The sequence below is a fragment of the Culex pipiens genome, chromosome 3 (genome assembly GCF_016801865.2).
Source record: "Culex pipiens pallens isolate TS chromosome 3, TS_CPP_V2, whole genome shotgun sequence".
Classification (NCBI taxonomy): domain Eukaryota; kingdom Metazoa; phylum Arthropoda; class Insecta; order Diptera; family Culicidae; genus Culex; species Culex pipiens.
In genome coordinates this window covers 39,896,198-39,912,940 of record NC_068939.1, presented here as the reverse complement: position 1 = coordinate 39,912,940, position 16,743 = coordinate 39,896,198, and the positions used below count along the sequence as shown (strand labels likewise).

The following is a 16,743-nucleotide window of genomic DNA, read 5'->3' as shown; positions in this document are numbered from 1 at the left end:
TGTCGCAAAAATTTTTCAACTTAATTTTTCGATGTAAAATCAAATTTGTAATCAAAAAGTATTTCAGTGAAATTTTGATAATGTGCACCGTTTTTAAGTTTAGGCCATTTTTAAGTAACTTTTTTGAAAATAGTCGCAGTTTTTCATTTTTTTGATTAGTGCACATGTTTGCCCACTTTTGAAAAAAATATTGAAAAGCTGAGAAAATTCTCTATATTTTGCTTTTTTGAACTTTGTTGATACGACCCTCAGTTGCTGAGATATTGCCATGCAAAGGTTTAACAACATGAAAATTGATGTTTTCTGAGTCCCACCCAAACAACCCACCGTTTTCTAATGTTGATATCTCAGCAACTAATGATCCGATGTACAATGTTAAAATATGAAACATTCGTAAAATTTTCCGATCTTTTCGAAAAAAATATCTTAAAAATTTTTAAACCTAGACTTTTTAAAAGGGCGTAATATTGAATAAGTATCGGAAATGGTTAAGTGTGAAATTCATAAGTAAAATAGTATGATAACATTGTCGAAGACCCCAAAACGATCCGAGATAACCCTGACAAGTTCATAGCGATTTAAAGAAGACGTTTTTGTGTAAAAAGATTTTTTTAAACCAAATTCACCGATCTTTACACAGATATAAATCCTGTAGGCAAATCTGGTAACTCAATATTTTGTAATTTAAAATGTTTCCAAAATCGACAACATTTTTCTCGATTTCGGAAACAATGTTGTCGATTTTGAAAACATTTCCTGAGCAATTCTCTACGAAATCAGCCGATTTCGACGATTTTTATTTTTTGTATTTTTTTTTATTTGGCTCAAACTTTGTTGGGGTCTTCCCTATGATCAGAGAAGCTATTTTATGTCATTGGTTCACCCATACAAATTTGACTGCTGTCCATACAAAAAAGATACGTATTCAAACATCTGTGACTTTTGAGTGAATTTTCTGATCAATTTGGTGTCTTGGGCAAAGTTGTAGGTATTGTTGAGGACTATTGAGAAAAAATAGGTACACGGAAAACAAATTGGTCGACTTCACACATGAGGTCTGCACAGCTGATTCCACGTAGATTTTTCCCGCCAGTAATGACAGGAAACGTTGACAAACGGAATATGTGCCAAAATCATAAGTGGTTTTTAACATATGAAGGGAAATCATCGTGAACTGGAACTGCCGGTCGTTAGCCCGGGTAAAGTGGAAACGTTGAGATGATTGTTGTCCTCTGCTCTCATCTCGCAAAAAGCCATACAGAGAACCACGTCCCATTCAACCGGCTCCGTGGCTTAATGGTTACGGCTTCTGTCTCCCAAGCAGAAGGTTCAGGGATCAAATCCCGGTCGGTACCTTTGAAATTTGGAATCAGGAATTTGAATATGAATAAAAACTAAAATGAATCAGGTGGGATTCGAACTCACACCTTTGGATTGGTGGTGGTCTGGAACGCTAAGCAGTCGGCCATCAGAAGGTTTACACTCTAGCAGTGAATTGATCCGTAGTGTTGAAACATGTTATCTCTTCTTCTTATATTATTAAATACGCGCTGATCCCTGATTTGCCTGAGGGGATTGGAAGTCTAAATATAGATCGAGTTTCCTTCAGATGCTTGCTTCTATGTTTAGGCGGGGCCGAACAATGCCCAGCGACCTCGGAATTGGACCGCAAGGAGCTCTGTCATTCTGAAATGGGTCGTTGGAAGCAGCGTGAGGGCTATCACCACCTAATACCCGGGACTGAGATAAGCTGTATCAGCATTCGGCATATACAAAGTCTGATACAAACTATACTTTCCCATAATTTCGCTACCGGTTAGCGGGTATTGGATTGGACCACACACACACACACACGGAAAACAAATTGGTCGACTTTCAAATTAACTTTTTTTTTCACAGAAACTCAATTTTATTTCACATTTTTTTTTATTTTTGAGATTTTTTATATGTTGAAGGAGACAAAAACCCGCACCTTTTGAGCCATAGTGAAGTAAGGTCAAAAAATCTGTCGTCATGTTAGGCCGATGCAAATATTTTTAAAAGTTTTTATCCCTCGGCTCTGGCCGGAGTCGAGGGGGGGGGGGGGCAAAAAAATAAAAAAATATTAATATTAAAAAAACATGCCATAGTTTCAACATTTGCATGGAAAAAGTGTTTTAAAATGTATTTTACACTAGCTCAGTTGTTTTGCAATAAAAGTTATCAAAAATTTAAAATTTGACGAAAACAAAAATTTTAGCGATAGTAGACATCGAAAATTTTCAAAAATTCAAAAGATTTTTAAATCAACCCAAACATGCTAAAAATGATTCTAAACGCAGGGGATTTCATTTTAAATTGATTTTAACTAATTACACTTGAATTTTCATAAAAATATTGAAGTTTTTGGAAAAAAAAATTTTTGCCCCCCGATTTTGCGGTCCAACTTAGAATTAAAATAAAAAAAAAGATTTGTACCAGCCTTATGATTTTTTGAAAAATTTTGATTTTTGGAGAAAATCAAAATTCCATGCAAAAACATTTTTTTTAAATTGAAATTGAATTTGAAGTCGAAAAGTACTTCACAGATTTTTTGATATAGGGGCCCTGTAGTCATGATATTATTTAGAATATAATTTAAATTTCAAAAAATCAAACTATTTTAATTGCGTTTTAATATGTTAAATTCTATGTATGTTATGTTTTTCATAATATTTGGAAAATTAATAGCAATAAAATATATATTATTATCAAAAAAAAATGATTTCAGATTATTTCATATTAAAAAAAAGTCCAACATTGTTAAAAATTGTTATGGAAAATTCATTTTTAATTTTGTATTAAAATTTCAATCACATTTTCTAAATATTGATTCACTTTTAAATTTAATAGTTAAAACATTCGCAAAAGAACCCAATTATCAACGTTGGTACTCTTAAAAAAATTTCTCAATTTAGGTTAACTCCATGCATTAAACTATTAATTTGCATGAAAGATGCTGTGGATTCGAGGGAAACCTTAAAAAATAGCAGAAATTTTGTTACATAAAACTTGAAAGGATCTCTTGAATTGATTAGTATTTTCAGTATAAATTCATCCAACAAATGATCAAATTTTATTTAAACATTAGGATCGAGCTGATTATTGTTTCACTAGTTAGTTTGAGTTCTCGAGTGGCCCCAGTGTTGATTTTTTTCAAAAGATATCACGCTCAACTTCTTTTTTAAAAAAATACTATCATATTTTGGGTGCAATCTGGTTTCTTTAAATTTTCTGTGTACTATACAGCCGGTTAATAGCATTAACCAAATTTCAGTGAAAAAAAGAATAGTTACATACCTTATGTATTAAGTTTATTTTTTGCAAAAATAATACTCATCTCATCATTTTGGTTCAGAATTCATGATTTGGCGACTTACCTGAAAGGAGAAGAAAATGTTTATTAATTTAGTTGGTTTCAACATTTTAGCTGAATTTAAGTTTAGACAAACATAAATGATATCCAAATTGTCAAATATAATCTTATATCTCAAGGTTGTATATAAACAGGTACACTAACGCTCATGGCTTGTGCTTTTTCATTTCAGAATTAAAAATTTACAAGTCATGTCTGTCATTTGAACAAAACCCATCCCAAAGTGCTTCCCAGATTGAGTTACCAAATTCAACCCCGAAAAAAAAAATGGAAACCAAACCTCACCCTTCAAACCTGACTCATCCCTCTTTAATCCAACAAAAGCAGGAAGCCCCACTCTTCCAATTAACTCTGACATTTCCGGTGGCCACCGGTCCAAACCTTCATCAAATCCAGTCCAAAACCCTAACCCAGCAGCCGGCAACCCAAGCGATGACCTATCTCAACATTCCAAACATTTGCCCCACGAGCCCGCACTGCCGTCGTCTTGAACTCTTGGACGACCCTTTCGCAACGATTCTCCGTCGGAGCAGCAGTCAGGTTCCCAAGCCACGGGGTCAACCCAAGACTCACTTTCAACCGCCGCGAAGATCGGCAGCAGCTCAGCGCTCAGCTGCGGGGACTTTCTCTCACGCTCTGGGAGAAATTTTGCGGCGCGGAGAAAGAGCGCCATAGATCTCTCCGCGTGGTCTGTGGGGGTTGCTTTGGGGGTTTGCCTTTGCGAGATCTTGGAAATTTGGCCGCACACCAAGCGATCAGTCTGGCCGTGGCCACCGAGATGTGCGAGTTGTGAAGTTGATCTTTTTGGAAATTTTGGTTGTTTGTTTTCCTTTTTTTTGGTGCGAGATTGCGCGGGAGGTGATCTTGACTTGAAACGATTCTTGGGATTCGTTTTGAACGCGTGAGAGATTGCTGAAGGATGGAAAAAGGACTCGTCTACCTGCGTTCTGGCTGGACCTGAAGGGTTTCCAAGGGCGCTGAAGAAGAAGAACCGGTGATCCTGATTCGGTGAAGAAGGGATAGTGCCGGTTGACTGCAGGTTGGCTTTGTTGCGTGATGGGATATTGAAGGAACGTCAAAGAATACAACACAGAGGAAAAGAGTTTGGTCCATTTATGTGATTTTTGGGAAGAGAAAAAAGAACCCAAATCAAAGAAGAAGAAGGAACCCAAAAAAGGTGATTCTTTTGAACAACGTAGAAATAGATTACTATGCACTGATATCATAGTACCTTCATCTATGCTCGTATGCTCGATCTTCTTCAAAACGTTCTGTCTGTGTGTCCGCGCGTTCTTCCCAAAAGTGTCTGTGTGTGGAAAAAATGGATGCTGGCGGAGGTGGTCCGAGGTTCGGTAGCATCCGTGCCCTTCAGTTAAGGTCCAGAACTGGCGAGGTGTGCTCCGACCTGGCCCGCGAGATGTCGATCGTGAAGTCGTGAGATCCCACAGTGTTGAGTGTGCTCAAGTGACCAAATCCGTGTGAAACCCCTTACCTCAAGATTACGCCAAAAAGTCGGTAGTCCTTAAGAAGTGCAGTGAAAGTCCGCCCAGCAAAAAGTTGAAAGTGAATTACCTAACCTCAAAATCGCAACCAAAAAAAAAAAGAAGAAGTTATCGCGCACCCTCAAGGATAAACCCCAACCCATTTTTTTGCTGTTCCAACTCGCCATTTGTGTTGTTCTTCGACCGAGAGAGTCCGGACGACGGCGACGACGGGCTTCGGCGACCGTCAACCGTTTGGAGAAAATCGTAAAAATGAAGGTAAGGTTGCGTTTTCCCTTTCATCTCGCATCGTGGAGTTCGAAACCGGCTTTTGAGAAATGTGTTTTGTTTTTTGTTTTGCGTGCGATTGGGCAAACAGAGTTGTTGAAATGGAAATTTTCGGACTCGGTGCTCGATTTGCGAATCGACCGGCAAGGTTGGGCTTGAGTAAGAAGTTTCGAGTATGGGGCAAGTGGTAATTGGAGGTGCATCTTGGAAGTGACCTTAATGAGAGAGCAGGGTAATAGCGTTTGTTAAGTAACAGCAGTACAGTTTGGCAAATGATGGTTCTGCCGGCCTTATTAAAGCATTAGTGAGAAATGCAAATTTAATTGATGAAGATGCATTGCGAGATGACTTGTGGAATTGAGAGAATAAGAAATTTGAAATTTTCCAGCAAAGTAACTTTGATATTTTTTCAAAATCAAAGAAAAAAAAATCTGTCGATTTTGAATACAATTTCTCGTTACTTCATAGACAAACAATTTAAAAACAAAATTGTAAACGTTTGATTAAGGTCAACAGTTGAACATTTATTGAAAAAATCGTTTTGAAATTAATACGTGAACAAAACTTAAAAAAAAAACCTACAAAAAAGCAAATACAAAACTAATCACACAGACAAGATAAAAATCTCCTAAGTGAAAAAAATGATGTTTGAAGGGGCCTGAAAAATTAGAGGAAAACGAAATATTTTTTTCCATAAACCACAAAATATAAATGGAAATTTTAGTTCAATGCGCTGAAATCAAATTTAAAAGCATTCCCCTGTGTTTCAAATCATTTTTAGCATGTTTGGGTTTATTTAAAAATATAAAAAAAAATCGATGTTTAGTATCGCAAAAAGTTTATTTTCGCTAATATTTTTGTTTTCGTATTTTTCCCTCCTTCCTCGACTCCGTCTAGAGCCGAGGGAAACACTTTGAAAAATATTTGCATTGACATAATAAAAAATATGTATAGACTGTATTTTTGTAATAATTACAGTCATTTTATCCTGCCCTTTTGAAGAAACAAAAAAACCTGCTTTTCCCTACCAAAATTAACAGAAAGGAAATTTATACTTTTCAATACCAGTGCTCAAAAGTTCTCCTTTTCAGCACTGCAATGGGTGCTGAAAAGTTGAACTTTTCAACACTAGTATCGAAAAGTATCATTTTTCAATATTTTTTGTTTTGAACGGTGAATTTAGTAAAAAAAAAAAAACTCCAGACATGTAACATAGCCTCTAATAATGTGTGAATCAACATCATTCCTCAGAACATCATTTTTTTTATTTGTCTAAAAAAAATGTGTATGATTTTTCAAAGGTATCGTTTAGTTTGGATTGATCTTTTGGATTCATATTATTGAACCAATTTGTATTGAAACAATTGTAAGAATACCAGTTGACGGAATGTATTTTTCTATAAAATACACATTTTTGACGGGTGTAAATTCAGAAGGTTTTTTATTTAATAATGCGTTAGTTTGGGAGGTGCAAAGTTTGATTGTTGAATGTATAATTTATGATTTTATTTTACCTCAATTAAGCTTGAATGTGTAATGGCCACAATAAAGTGGTAAATTTACAAAATTTTTGAGGTAAAATTACACATTGTTTCTAACATCAAACTGAAATTTCCAGATGTAATGTAACCGTGATTTTTTATTGTGTATTATATGAATTAATATGAGTTTCATCTGTAATCGTTGATATTAAAAAAAAAAAATCTTAATTGTCACATTTTTCAAATTTATTTTTCCTATAGTTCTAATAATGAGAATTTAAAAATAAATTAGCTGCTAAATGATTATTTCCATTATCTCAATTAGATTGAATTTTGCTTTATGCACAATAAATTTAATTATAAAAACCTTGCCACAAAAAGTGTTTTCAGTATACAAAAAAACAACATATCACACATAAACTTAAAGTTTTTCAAATTTCAACCTGAAACCGGGATAATGAAGAAATAGTATACAAAATAAAAAATAATAATATAAAATACTATTTTGTTGAACATTGATAAACATTTACGAAAATTTAAAATAATATATGTTTTGACATGAAAAGAGAAAGAAATGTGTTGAAGTAAACTCTCATAATATTAGGCATTTTAAAAAACTAAAGATGTATTTTGTTATGATTTTGAATTCAATAAACTTTAAAATGCATAATTGATACGAGTGTGAACATGATAGAAGAAATTTTTTAAACAAAATAAAGCGTCAACTGGGTACACTTTTGGACTCGAATACTCACTGATTTGGACCAAACTTGGAGGGAAAGTTCATTTATCGATAGTTAACAGAAATTCCAAGTTTGGTGCTGATTGGACCATCCCTCTATTTTTGGCAACCCCCTTTTTTCGACGATTTTCTGAAAAAAAATCTTTTAATCATTACTTTGCAAATATTTGAGCAAAAGACTTTCTACAGGTTGCATTTTATAGATAATTGTCCAAGGATTTCGACAAAAATAAAATTTTAACCTTTAAAATGCCCCCTAATATTATACGTTTTAAGTATTAAAATTCAGTTTTGACCAATTCCTCATATTTTTTTTTATTTTATCACCATCATCTTCCCCGGACAATTTTACATAATAATCAATGTAAACCTCAAACTAAAATGAACTATTGGCGAGAAACAGCGATTTTACTAAAGAAAGTTTTATTTTGCGCAGCACTCTGTCCTATGAATTAACCCTCTACTGCCCAAATTTTTTTTTCGAAAATTTTTATTTTTCCCGTCTTCAGAAGGTCAATTTGAGCGACTTTTGTTCTACGAAAAACTTTACTTGACATGTTTTATGTTTTTCTTTTTTAATTTTTAGTTTTTTAATTTGCATTTATCTTGTTTAGTTTATGTTTGTTTTTGGTAGTATTTGGCCTATTCTACCACCTCCAATCATTACATTTTGACTATCTAATTTATTCATGTTTTTACAGTCACTTTTAAATTTTTTGCTTGTTTTTCACATTTTCTGCTATAAAATGGCACCATTATCATTTGAATTGTTTAAAAATGCGTAGAGGCATAGTCTGGGGCACTAGAAAAATTATTGCATACTTCTTTTTGCTTGAAATATAGGAAATGTTAGTTTAAAACACAGCCAAAGTTAACCCCTAAAAATGACATTTTTTAAACATTGGTCACAGTCACAAGTCACAAGTCACAAAAAACAAGTAAAACATCCAACCCATATATTTTCTAAAATTTTAAGAGTTTTTCTTTCAAATGCATTTTAAAGATCCAAAATTGGTTGAAAAATGAATTTTTGTCGATTTTTCAAATCGAAGCCCGTCTCAAGGCGGGGTTGGGTTGTAGAGTGTTAAAATCCGGAATAAGTTTCTCACATATAAAAACTGAACTATGCGGGATTCATCCCTTTTTGTTGAAAAGTACACAATGTACTTCCGAGTGCTGCGCAAAATCAAACTTTTCTCAGGAAAATCGCTGTATCTAGCCAATAGCTCAATTAAGTTTGAGGTTTACATTGATTATTATGTAAAATTGTCCGGGGAAGACGATGGTGATAAAATAAAAAAATATAACTACAAAGAAATGCTCAAAACTGAATTTTAATACTTAAAACGTTTAATTTATGAGTTAACATTTTATTTTTTTATCGAATTCCTTGGACAATTTTCTATAAAATGCAACCTGTAGAAAGTCTTTTGCTGAAATAGTTGCAAAGTTATGATTAAACTTTGCGCCAAAAATAGAAATTCCAAACCCTAGAATTGAGAAAAATTTGGACCCCAAAATTTACCTTTAAAAATATTTTCCAGTTACACCCTGGACTTGAAATCAAATGATTTATTTTCAAATATTTTTTTATTATTTCTAAGAGGGAAAAGATTTTTCAAGTTAAGTTCAATTCCATAATCTTCTCTTGAGCATAGCAATCCTCATAATCTAGTTTTTTTGTGAACATATGAATTTTCCTGATAACTCTAAATATTTCTTCAATGAAATTTTACAGTTGAACTAAAAATTACAAAATAAAACAGTTCAATTTGTTTTTATCATATTACAAAATTCCCGATACTGGGAAATTATATATTAGTTGTATTAGTTATTTTTTTTACTAAAATCTAATAACAACTTTGTGCAACTTTTGAAAAATCACTCAGTGCGAATTAAGATTCGTAAATATTTTAAACTACAATTTTGAGTCTTAAAAGGCTCAGGAGACGATTTCACCTATGCTTATGCTTATGCTTATGCTTAAAAGGCTCAGGAGACGATTTTGTATTTCAGAACAAAATTAAAAGGTTTCCTATAGTTCCTTAAAATTATGAGGCTGCTTAAATTAACGTTTCATAGAATTAGTGTGAATCAATTGTAACTGAATTTATTAAGAAAACAAAAACAAATTTATTAATTTTCATTTCATTAAATTTTAGCACTATTGGAAAAGTCAAAAAACTCCCAGGTCCCGGGAGTTCCTGGGAAATGGCCAAATTCCACTCTTGATTCCCGGGAAATTGAAAATCTCGAGAATCGTCACCCTCTACTTTGGATCCTTGCTTGAGTTCTATTCGGAAGATAATGTCTTGTTTAAAATAGAACAGTTAACATATTCTCTAAAAAAAACTCTGATTAGTAAATCATTTGTTTCAACAATTTTGTAATTTTACGTTATAAAAGATATTCAAAAAAGTTTTTTTCGATATCACGTTGAAAATGGATGATAATAATGAGTAGTTGGGGAGGGAAAACAGTACTTTCTGCATTTCAAATTATGATTTTTAGGTTTTTTTTTCAAATTTTTTAACTTTCTGTGAAATTTAGTGTTTTGAGATAATGATCCACTAAAAATTGATTGCATTCTCTAAACCTATTTTTTCCTTTAAATTGAAATCTAGAGTTTTTTTTAAAGATCCTTTAAGCTCTAGAAATGTTATTATATTAGCAAATTTCAAAGTAAACAAAATACTGCTATACGTTCTGCGTAATAAACAAAATAATGCTATACGTTATGACTAGGGTTAGTGAAATTTCACGATTTCGCGGACAGCGTGAAATCCGCGAAATTTGTCTTTTTCCGCGAAATCCCGTGAAATTTTATGTTTGTGAGAAACTACAACAATTTTTCTCAAAATATTTTATCAAACTCAAATAAGAATAAAAATAAAATAATCTTAAGAACTATTGTTCAATTAATAATACATATATAGGGTTAGTGAATTTTGGCGATTTGAAATTCTTGTAATTTATTATTTTGTCAAATCGTTTTTTTTTTTCATATAACATTATAATAAATATTTTAATCATAAAGACTATTTGAGTCAATTTGATTAGTTTTAAATTAAAAAGCATGATATGAACCATTTGAAGAATTGTTCGGATTTTTCAGTTTTTTTTAGAAACTAACTTTATTTAGTAATATTTTTATTCGCTGTAGTAAAAAAATACTACAATTTTTTGAAAGGTGTAGTTTTGAAAGAAATTAAAAGAATTTAGCTTTGTTTGATTCAAAATAAAATAAAGAGTATTTTATATCTTTGAAATCACCTTTTAAAAATATTAAATATTTTTCTGAGTCCTGTTTATTTGATTTTTTGGATTGATGATTCCCGTAAAAGTTAAGCCTGTATTTTTTTGTATAAAAATTTCGATTTCGCAACCAATTTAATCATTTTTGCTGTTTGATTTTAAATTTAGTTTTAAATTTTTAATAAAAACCTTTAAAAATATTTTGAATGAGCTAATTTTTGCAGAAAATAAAACTATTTTACTAATTTTGGCTGAACAAGATTGTTGAATCTGGCTTTGATATGAAATTCAATAAAATGTAATCTTAAACAGAAGCAAATCAACGAATTAGCTTTATTAGTCGAATATTAAAAAAGCAGTTCAATAAATTTTGTTTCAAAATATAAATAGAGCCCATCCATAAACCAAGTAGATTGTTTTTTTTTGAAAATTTGAAGATTTGTTTATGTGTTACCAGGGTTGTTAAAATATCAAAATATCAGTTCTCAGCAACTACAATTATCCCGCCTGAATATTCATGCCTCAAATACAACTGCTCTTCTCTCTTCATTGAAACTCTCAGCGCCGAACATAGCCGAACACGTTTTCGTGTTTACCCACCAGCGTTGCCACATGTACAGATATTTTTGGCACAGACCAAACACTCAAACTAATTATTTTAACAGTTAAAATACACTTGAGTAGTTTTTGTAAACTGCACTAAAAAGATAAACATTTTTTGCATCTTTTTACTTGTTTAGTTTTTGATGAAAAATTTTTTCTTTAAAGTTATACTTGATTGAGTGTTTGGTTTGTGCCAAAAATATCTGTACGTGTGGCAAGCCTGTTACCCACTCGCGATTGACATTTTCCTTTTCTCTCTCATTCCCGCTTCCACGATCATCCTACCGCAAAAGCGTTTAACCACAAAAGCCGCCACAAAACCAATTTTGCAAACGCAGTTTGACGGGACGTCATGCGTGGTCGGATCCTAATCGCAATCTCGTACACGTGTTCTCTCATTGCAGTTTTTGGAGAGATTGAGAGACTCAGCGATGAGAGCGCATAGTCTAGGAAAAGGGGAAGAGTGATAGAGAGAGAATGACATCGCTGGGAATCACGAGACACAAGAAGAGATCTCACAAGCTATAGTGACGGCCGCTGTACTCTTGGATATTTTTGGTGCAGAGATAATCTATTGATAGCTTTTTTATCACTCATTTGCAACACTGTGTGTTACATTCAAATTTAGTGAGATTTTTTTTTGTTTATTGAAGAATTATTTATAATGAAGCATAACAAGTAGTTGCTGTATTTTAAATATAAGATTTTGAGAGTAATTTTAACATTTTTACGTTCCGCGAAATTTGCGTGAAATTTGGTGATTTGAAATTGAGGTCCCCGTGAAATTTGCTATTTCCGAGCGTGAAAAATCACTAAGCCTAGTTATGACTTATTATAACGGGGATTTTTGTGCATTTTTTTTTAAAGTCGACATCCCTCTCACCATCGAGAAGGCGAGCTGCCTTTCCCTGAATGGGGCACCCCAACCGGGGCTATCCCCACAGGGCGAAACCTCCAAACGAAAGTGAAGTTTGTTTTTGTTTTGGTTTTTGCATGCCCGTCGCCCGTCGGGTATGCTGCTGTCGTCATCGATTTCACCAACACCACCAACCCAAACCTGGTAGTGGTTGACCGGTTTTTGGTTTATTGTGCCAACTTCTTTTCGTTTTTTCACATAATATATCTCACAGAAACTACGGTGCAGCAGCGGAGGGACCAGATTCCAGGAAGAGAGCAGAAATTTTTTCGTTGGTGTTGTTGTTTTGTGTGCTTTAAGACTCGAGAGTTGAGCTTGCTCTTTGTTTCTGCAGTGCATCGCGTGTGGTTTTCGGGAGAGAGAAAGAGAGTGCTTTAAAGGTGTGCACTTTATTGTGTCTGGTTGAGGTCGAAAATGAGCGATGAAAAAGTTTCAAAAGGGAATTTTAGTGCCGTTTATGAGCATGCCAAAGGATGGCGGGAAAAGTTGCTGCCGTCTATTGGTAAGTTTAACTACAAAAGTATAAAAAATATTTAGCATGAAACTTTCATAAACATCTATATTACCTAAATTGGTCTGGTGGTCTTTATTTACTTTTTCGCTTTTTGATAAAGTGGTCTAACATAAAAGTTTCAAATCAATATTCATTACATATTCATTCTGCCAATAAAATTGTAATGTAACACAAGTACATATTGAGCAGGACCACAATAGCGAAGAGTTGAGCAAGTGAACCTCAAAATTTGATTTCCATTAGAAACCTTCGCAATCGACTTTGAGTCCAAAATGCGTTGCCCCTTTTGGAACCTCGCGCAATTATCACTCTCAAAACAATTCCAATTTCGCCACCATCTCTGTCGGTCTGTATGTCAATAGACACCACCACTTCAACTCAATCAACGAAACACAGCTCGGTTGCCAATATTAAGGCTTCGAGCAGCAATTAAAAGCCTCCAACAGTGTTGCCATCCAAATTTGAGCAGCACTGCTGAAGAAGAGCCACATTAACATAATCAATCCGAACTCCGGTGTACACGAGGTTCGGTTTGGCGCGGTTTTGGCCCAGTATCAGCAATTCAGCTCAAAACCGTTGGCGAAGCCCCAGCAAGCTGGAGAAGGTTTCGAGATACCGGCAGTGGCAATTGTGGCTTCGGTGGTAATTACAGCTCGACGACGACGACGAACCGACCCAGAAGCCACCACTGTACTGTCTGTGGGTCTGTTTGCCTAACCCAGTCAGATAAATTCGATCGAACCCATGAAGTGGGCACTCTCGGGTGAAGTTGGTTGGGCTGAAACACAGAGTGAAATTTTAAATATTTGACAAATTTGACCAATTTAAATCGTACTTCTGTTGATTTCAATCCATCATTTATTTCGTAAATTTTGATCCAACATGTTTCAAAAACCTTTTAGTTTTCAGTGCACAACCTCCAGTGCTCTTGCGGTAACTAATGACCAGGGATGACGATAAGCCACTGCTGCTCGCAGAGTTTAGCCCAGCTCAAGCTGGAAGTGGCAAGCAGTGCAGTGGCTTAACGTCATCCCATCAGCAGTTAATGGCAGGAGAGTCACAGAGCTTTAATAACACCACCGTCTTTGGCACATCGACATCGAGTCAGAGTGTGAAGAGTGATGGAAAAGGCGGAAAATTTATGCATTTTACGCATCAATGGACTTTGATTTATGCAATGTTTGCGGGGCTGGATGGCAAAAAGTTACACACAAAGTTTGCATGAATTATCTCGTAAGATGTGGAGATGAAGCAGTTTGATTACATTTACCTTAACAGAAGGGGAACCGCTTTTCCCAGATCGCAGCGGGAAGATTATCGCGAGCGATTGTTTTGTTTTGCATCGAAAATTTCCACCATTCATCAAACCATTCGACAACGAGTTTCAATTACTAAAACCACCCATTTTCAAGCAATTGTAAACGCCGAAATTAACGTTCGAATTAACATTCAAACGATCCCATATTTCTACCCTCCTAAACTTCTCCAAACAAAAATAAAGCCAAAACAAATTGTTGCCCGTAGTAAATTCAATGCTGACAGGGCAGAGTAACGCACACCAACAAAAAAAAAATTAAGTACACATCAAATAAAACAAACCGACCCAACCAACGGTTGCTGGCTGCTGGGTAAAAGCGCAAATAAAACTTTTGTTTATTGCCGAACTTTCCCGCGGTGCAAAGATGTAAACCGTAGCCAAGGTGCTCAAAATGTGGACTTACCAAAATGCGGTAAGAAATTTAAAATGCAGTAGATTTTTATTGTTATTCCTTTAATTTTGGACATTTAAAAAAAAAAAAATTCAAGTGAGACAAAAAGGCTGAACCCTCTGCAACCCACTCCAATAATGGTATTTCATTCTATAGAAGAAACTGTGAAAAACAAGCTAAAAATTTAAACATGACAAAAAAAACTAGAAAAGAAAAGGTAATGAAACAGGATGTTAGAATAAGCCAAATCCCGAGCAGACGGAAATAACTTGGGAAGGTCAGTTTTTGATATTGTGAGAAGATCGAAATATGTTATTGGGATGAACGGATTAGTTGTTAAAATAACAAAAATCAATAAAAAAGATTTGTTCGAAGAATAACTTAAACTGTTATTATGTTGTTATTGCAATAACAAACCAATAACACAGAAGAAATCATGAAGGAATAACAAGATTTGTTATTTTGTGCGGAGAGGTGGAGCAGCATAATAACAAAAAATGTTATTGAACTGGTATGTCTCCATAACAAAAAAAGTTATTGTTTTGGTTTATTTGTAATTTGCAAATAAACCTGCAGTTGCCATAACTCCTCTGTGCTAGTCAGGGCTGCAGTGTCGGGTACCTCCAAGAAACTTTGAATCCATACTTTGAAGATAACTCTGACTCTGGATGCAGGATATGACGTCAACGACGACTTCAGCTCTCCAAAAATACCCGACTTCACAGATTCCGACTCCAAGTAAAAGTTGCTGAAAATTTGCTGAATCCGATGCAGTCTCCGAGGTCTCACTCCAGCTCGAACTTCAACGTCAGCTCCGACTTTCTGGCTCTGTGAAAATAAAAACAGTTTTTGTTATTCACACTTCAAAAATTCTCAATAAATAAATCAATTCCGTTAGGGAATATAACAAAATTTAAAAAAAATCAACATCCAAAATTTCATTTTTTTAGAATAATTTTAGCTTAAGGACCCCATTTCATGGCCAAAATAATGACCCTGACGAAATTGGTCAAAATTATCCCATAGTTCTGACCATTTTAAACAAAGTCCTTTAGGGGGTATATCAAATAATTAAAAAAATCAACTTCCAAAATTTCAACTTTTTAGAATAATTTTAGCTTAAGGACCGCTTTTCATGGCTAAAATAATGATCCCGACAAAATTGGTCAAAATATTCCCATAGTTCTAGCCAATTTTAGTTAAGTCCTCTAGGGGGGTATATCAAATAATTAAAAAAATCAACTTCCAAAATTTCAACATTTTTTAGAATAATTTTAGCTTAAGGACCCCATTTCATGGCCAAAATAATGACCCCGACGAAATTAGACAAAATTATCCCAAAGATCTAAACATATTTAAGAAAAGAAAAAATAATAACAGATTGTGTTATGGAACATTTTCAATATAATTTCACTTCAATACCAAATTTTGTTATTTTATCAGAAACTGTTATTATTTTTTCTTCTTGAAGTTGAACTTCAGGATAAAATAATAATACTTTTTGTTATTTTAACAGGATTTGTTATTGAAATATTATTAATTTTGTTATTACCGTTTGCCCGGGATGAGCAATTCTCTAAGATTTCGGTCATTCGATATTTTTTTGTATTTTTTAATCATGCTGAAACTTTTTTGAAAATTCAAAAATCTGTATCTTTTGAAGGAATTTTTTGATCGATTTGGTAAAAAAAAATCGACACGGTAAAACAAAATTTCTTAAATTTCACTTTGTTTGGAAAAAAACCAGTATTTTATTTTTTTTTCTGATATGTTTTAGGGGACATAAAATGCGAGTTATGAATTTTTAATCAAAACTGGTTTTATCAAAAAATCAAAATATTGGTCGCAAAAATTTTTCATCTTCATTTTTCCATTTGCAATCAAACAGTACTTTAGTGTTTTTTTTTTTGAAAATAATCGCAGTTATTCATTTTTTTTAAATTAGTGTCCATGTTTGCTTATATTTGAAAAAAATATTTTTGAAAAGCTGAGAAAATTCTCTTTCTTTTGCTTCTTTAAACTTTGTTGATACGACCCTTAGTTGCTGATATATTGTCATGCAAAGATTTGAAAACAGGGAAATTGATGTTTTCTAAGTCTCACCCAAACAATCCACCATTTTCCAATGTGGATATTTCAGCAACTAATGGTCTAATTTTCAATGTAAAAATGTGAAACATTCGTGAAATTTTCCGATCTTTTCGAAAACAATATTTTCATTTTTTTAAATCAAGACTAACATTTCAAAAGGGCTCTAATCCGTGAAGAGATAGAAATTGAGTGTCAAAGGGACTTTTGTGTAAAATTGGACCCCCGATTTAATGGGTTACTCAAAGTTCCGAAAAAAAAATTTCATAAAA

General features: G+C 33.7%; 2 protein-coding genes across 8 annotated transcripts in view; one reads left to right on the top strand and one right to left on the bottom strand.

The window, feature by feature from the left end:
- The window catches only part of LOC120429132 (high affinity cAMP-specific and IBMX-insensitive 3',5'-cyclic phosphodiesterase 8), a 315,218-nt gene that overhangs the window by 118,964 nt on the left and 179,511 nt on the right, over positions 1-16,743 (bottom strand). The window lies entirely within an intron of this gene.
- LOC120431374 (ataxin-2 homolog) overlaps positions 654-16,743 on the top strand; it is a 42,488-nt gene continuing 26,398 nt past the window's right edge. For both annotated transcript variants that reach the window (XM_052709685.1, XM_052709684.1), the window contains exon 1: positions 654-5,154. In XM_052709685.1, coding sequence (XP_052565645.1) covers positions 5,149-5,154 — 6 coding nt within the window. In that variant the 5' untranslated portion in view covers positions 654-5,148. The remainder of the gene's footprint in view (positions 5,155-16,743) is intronic.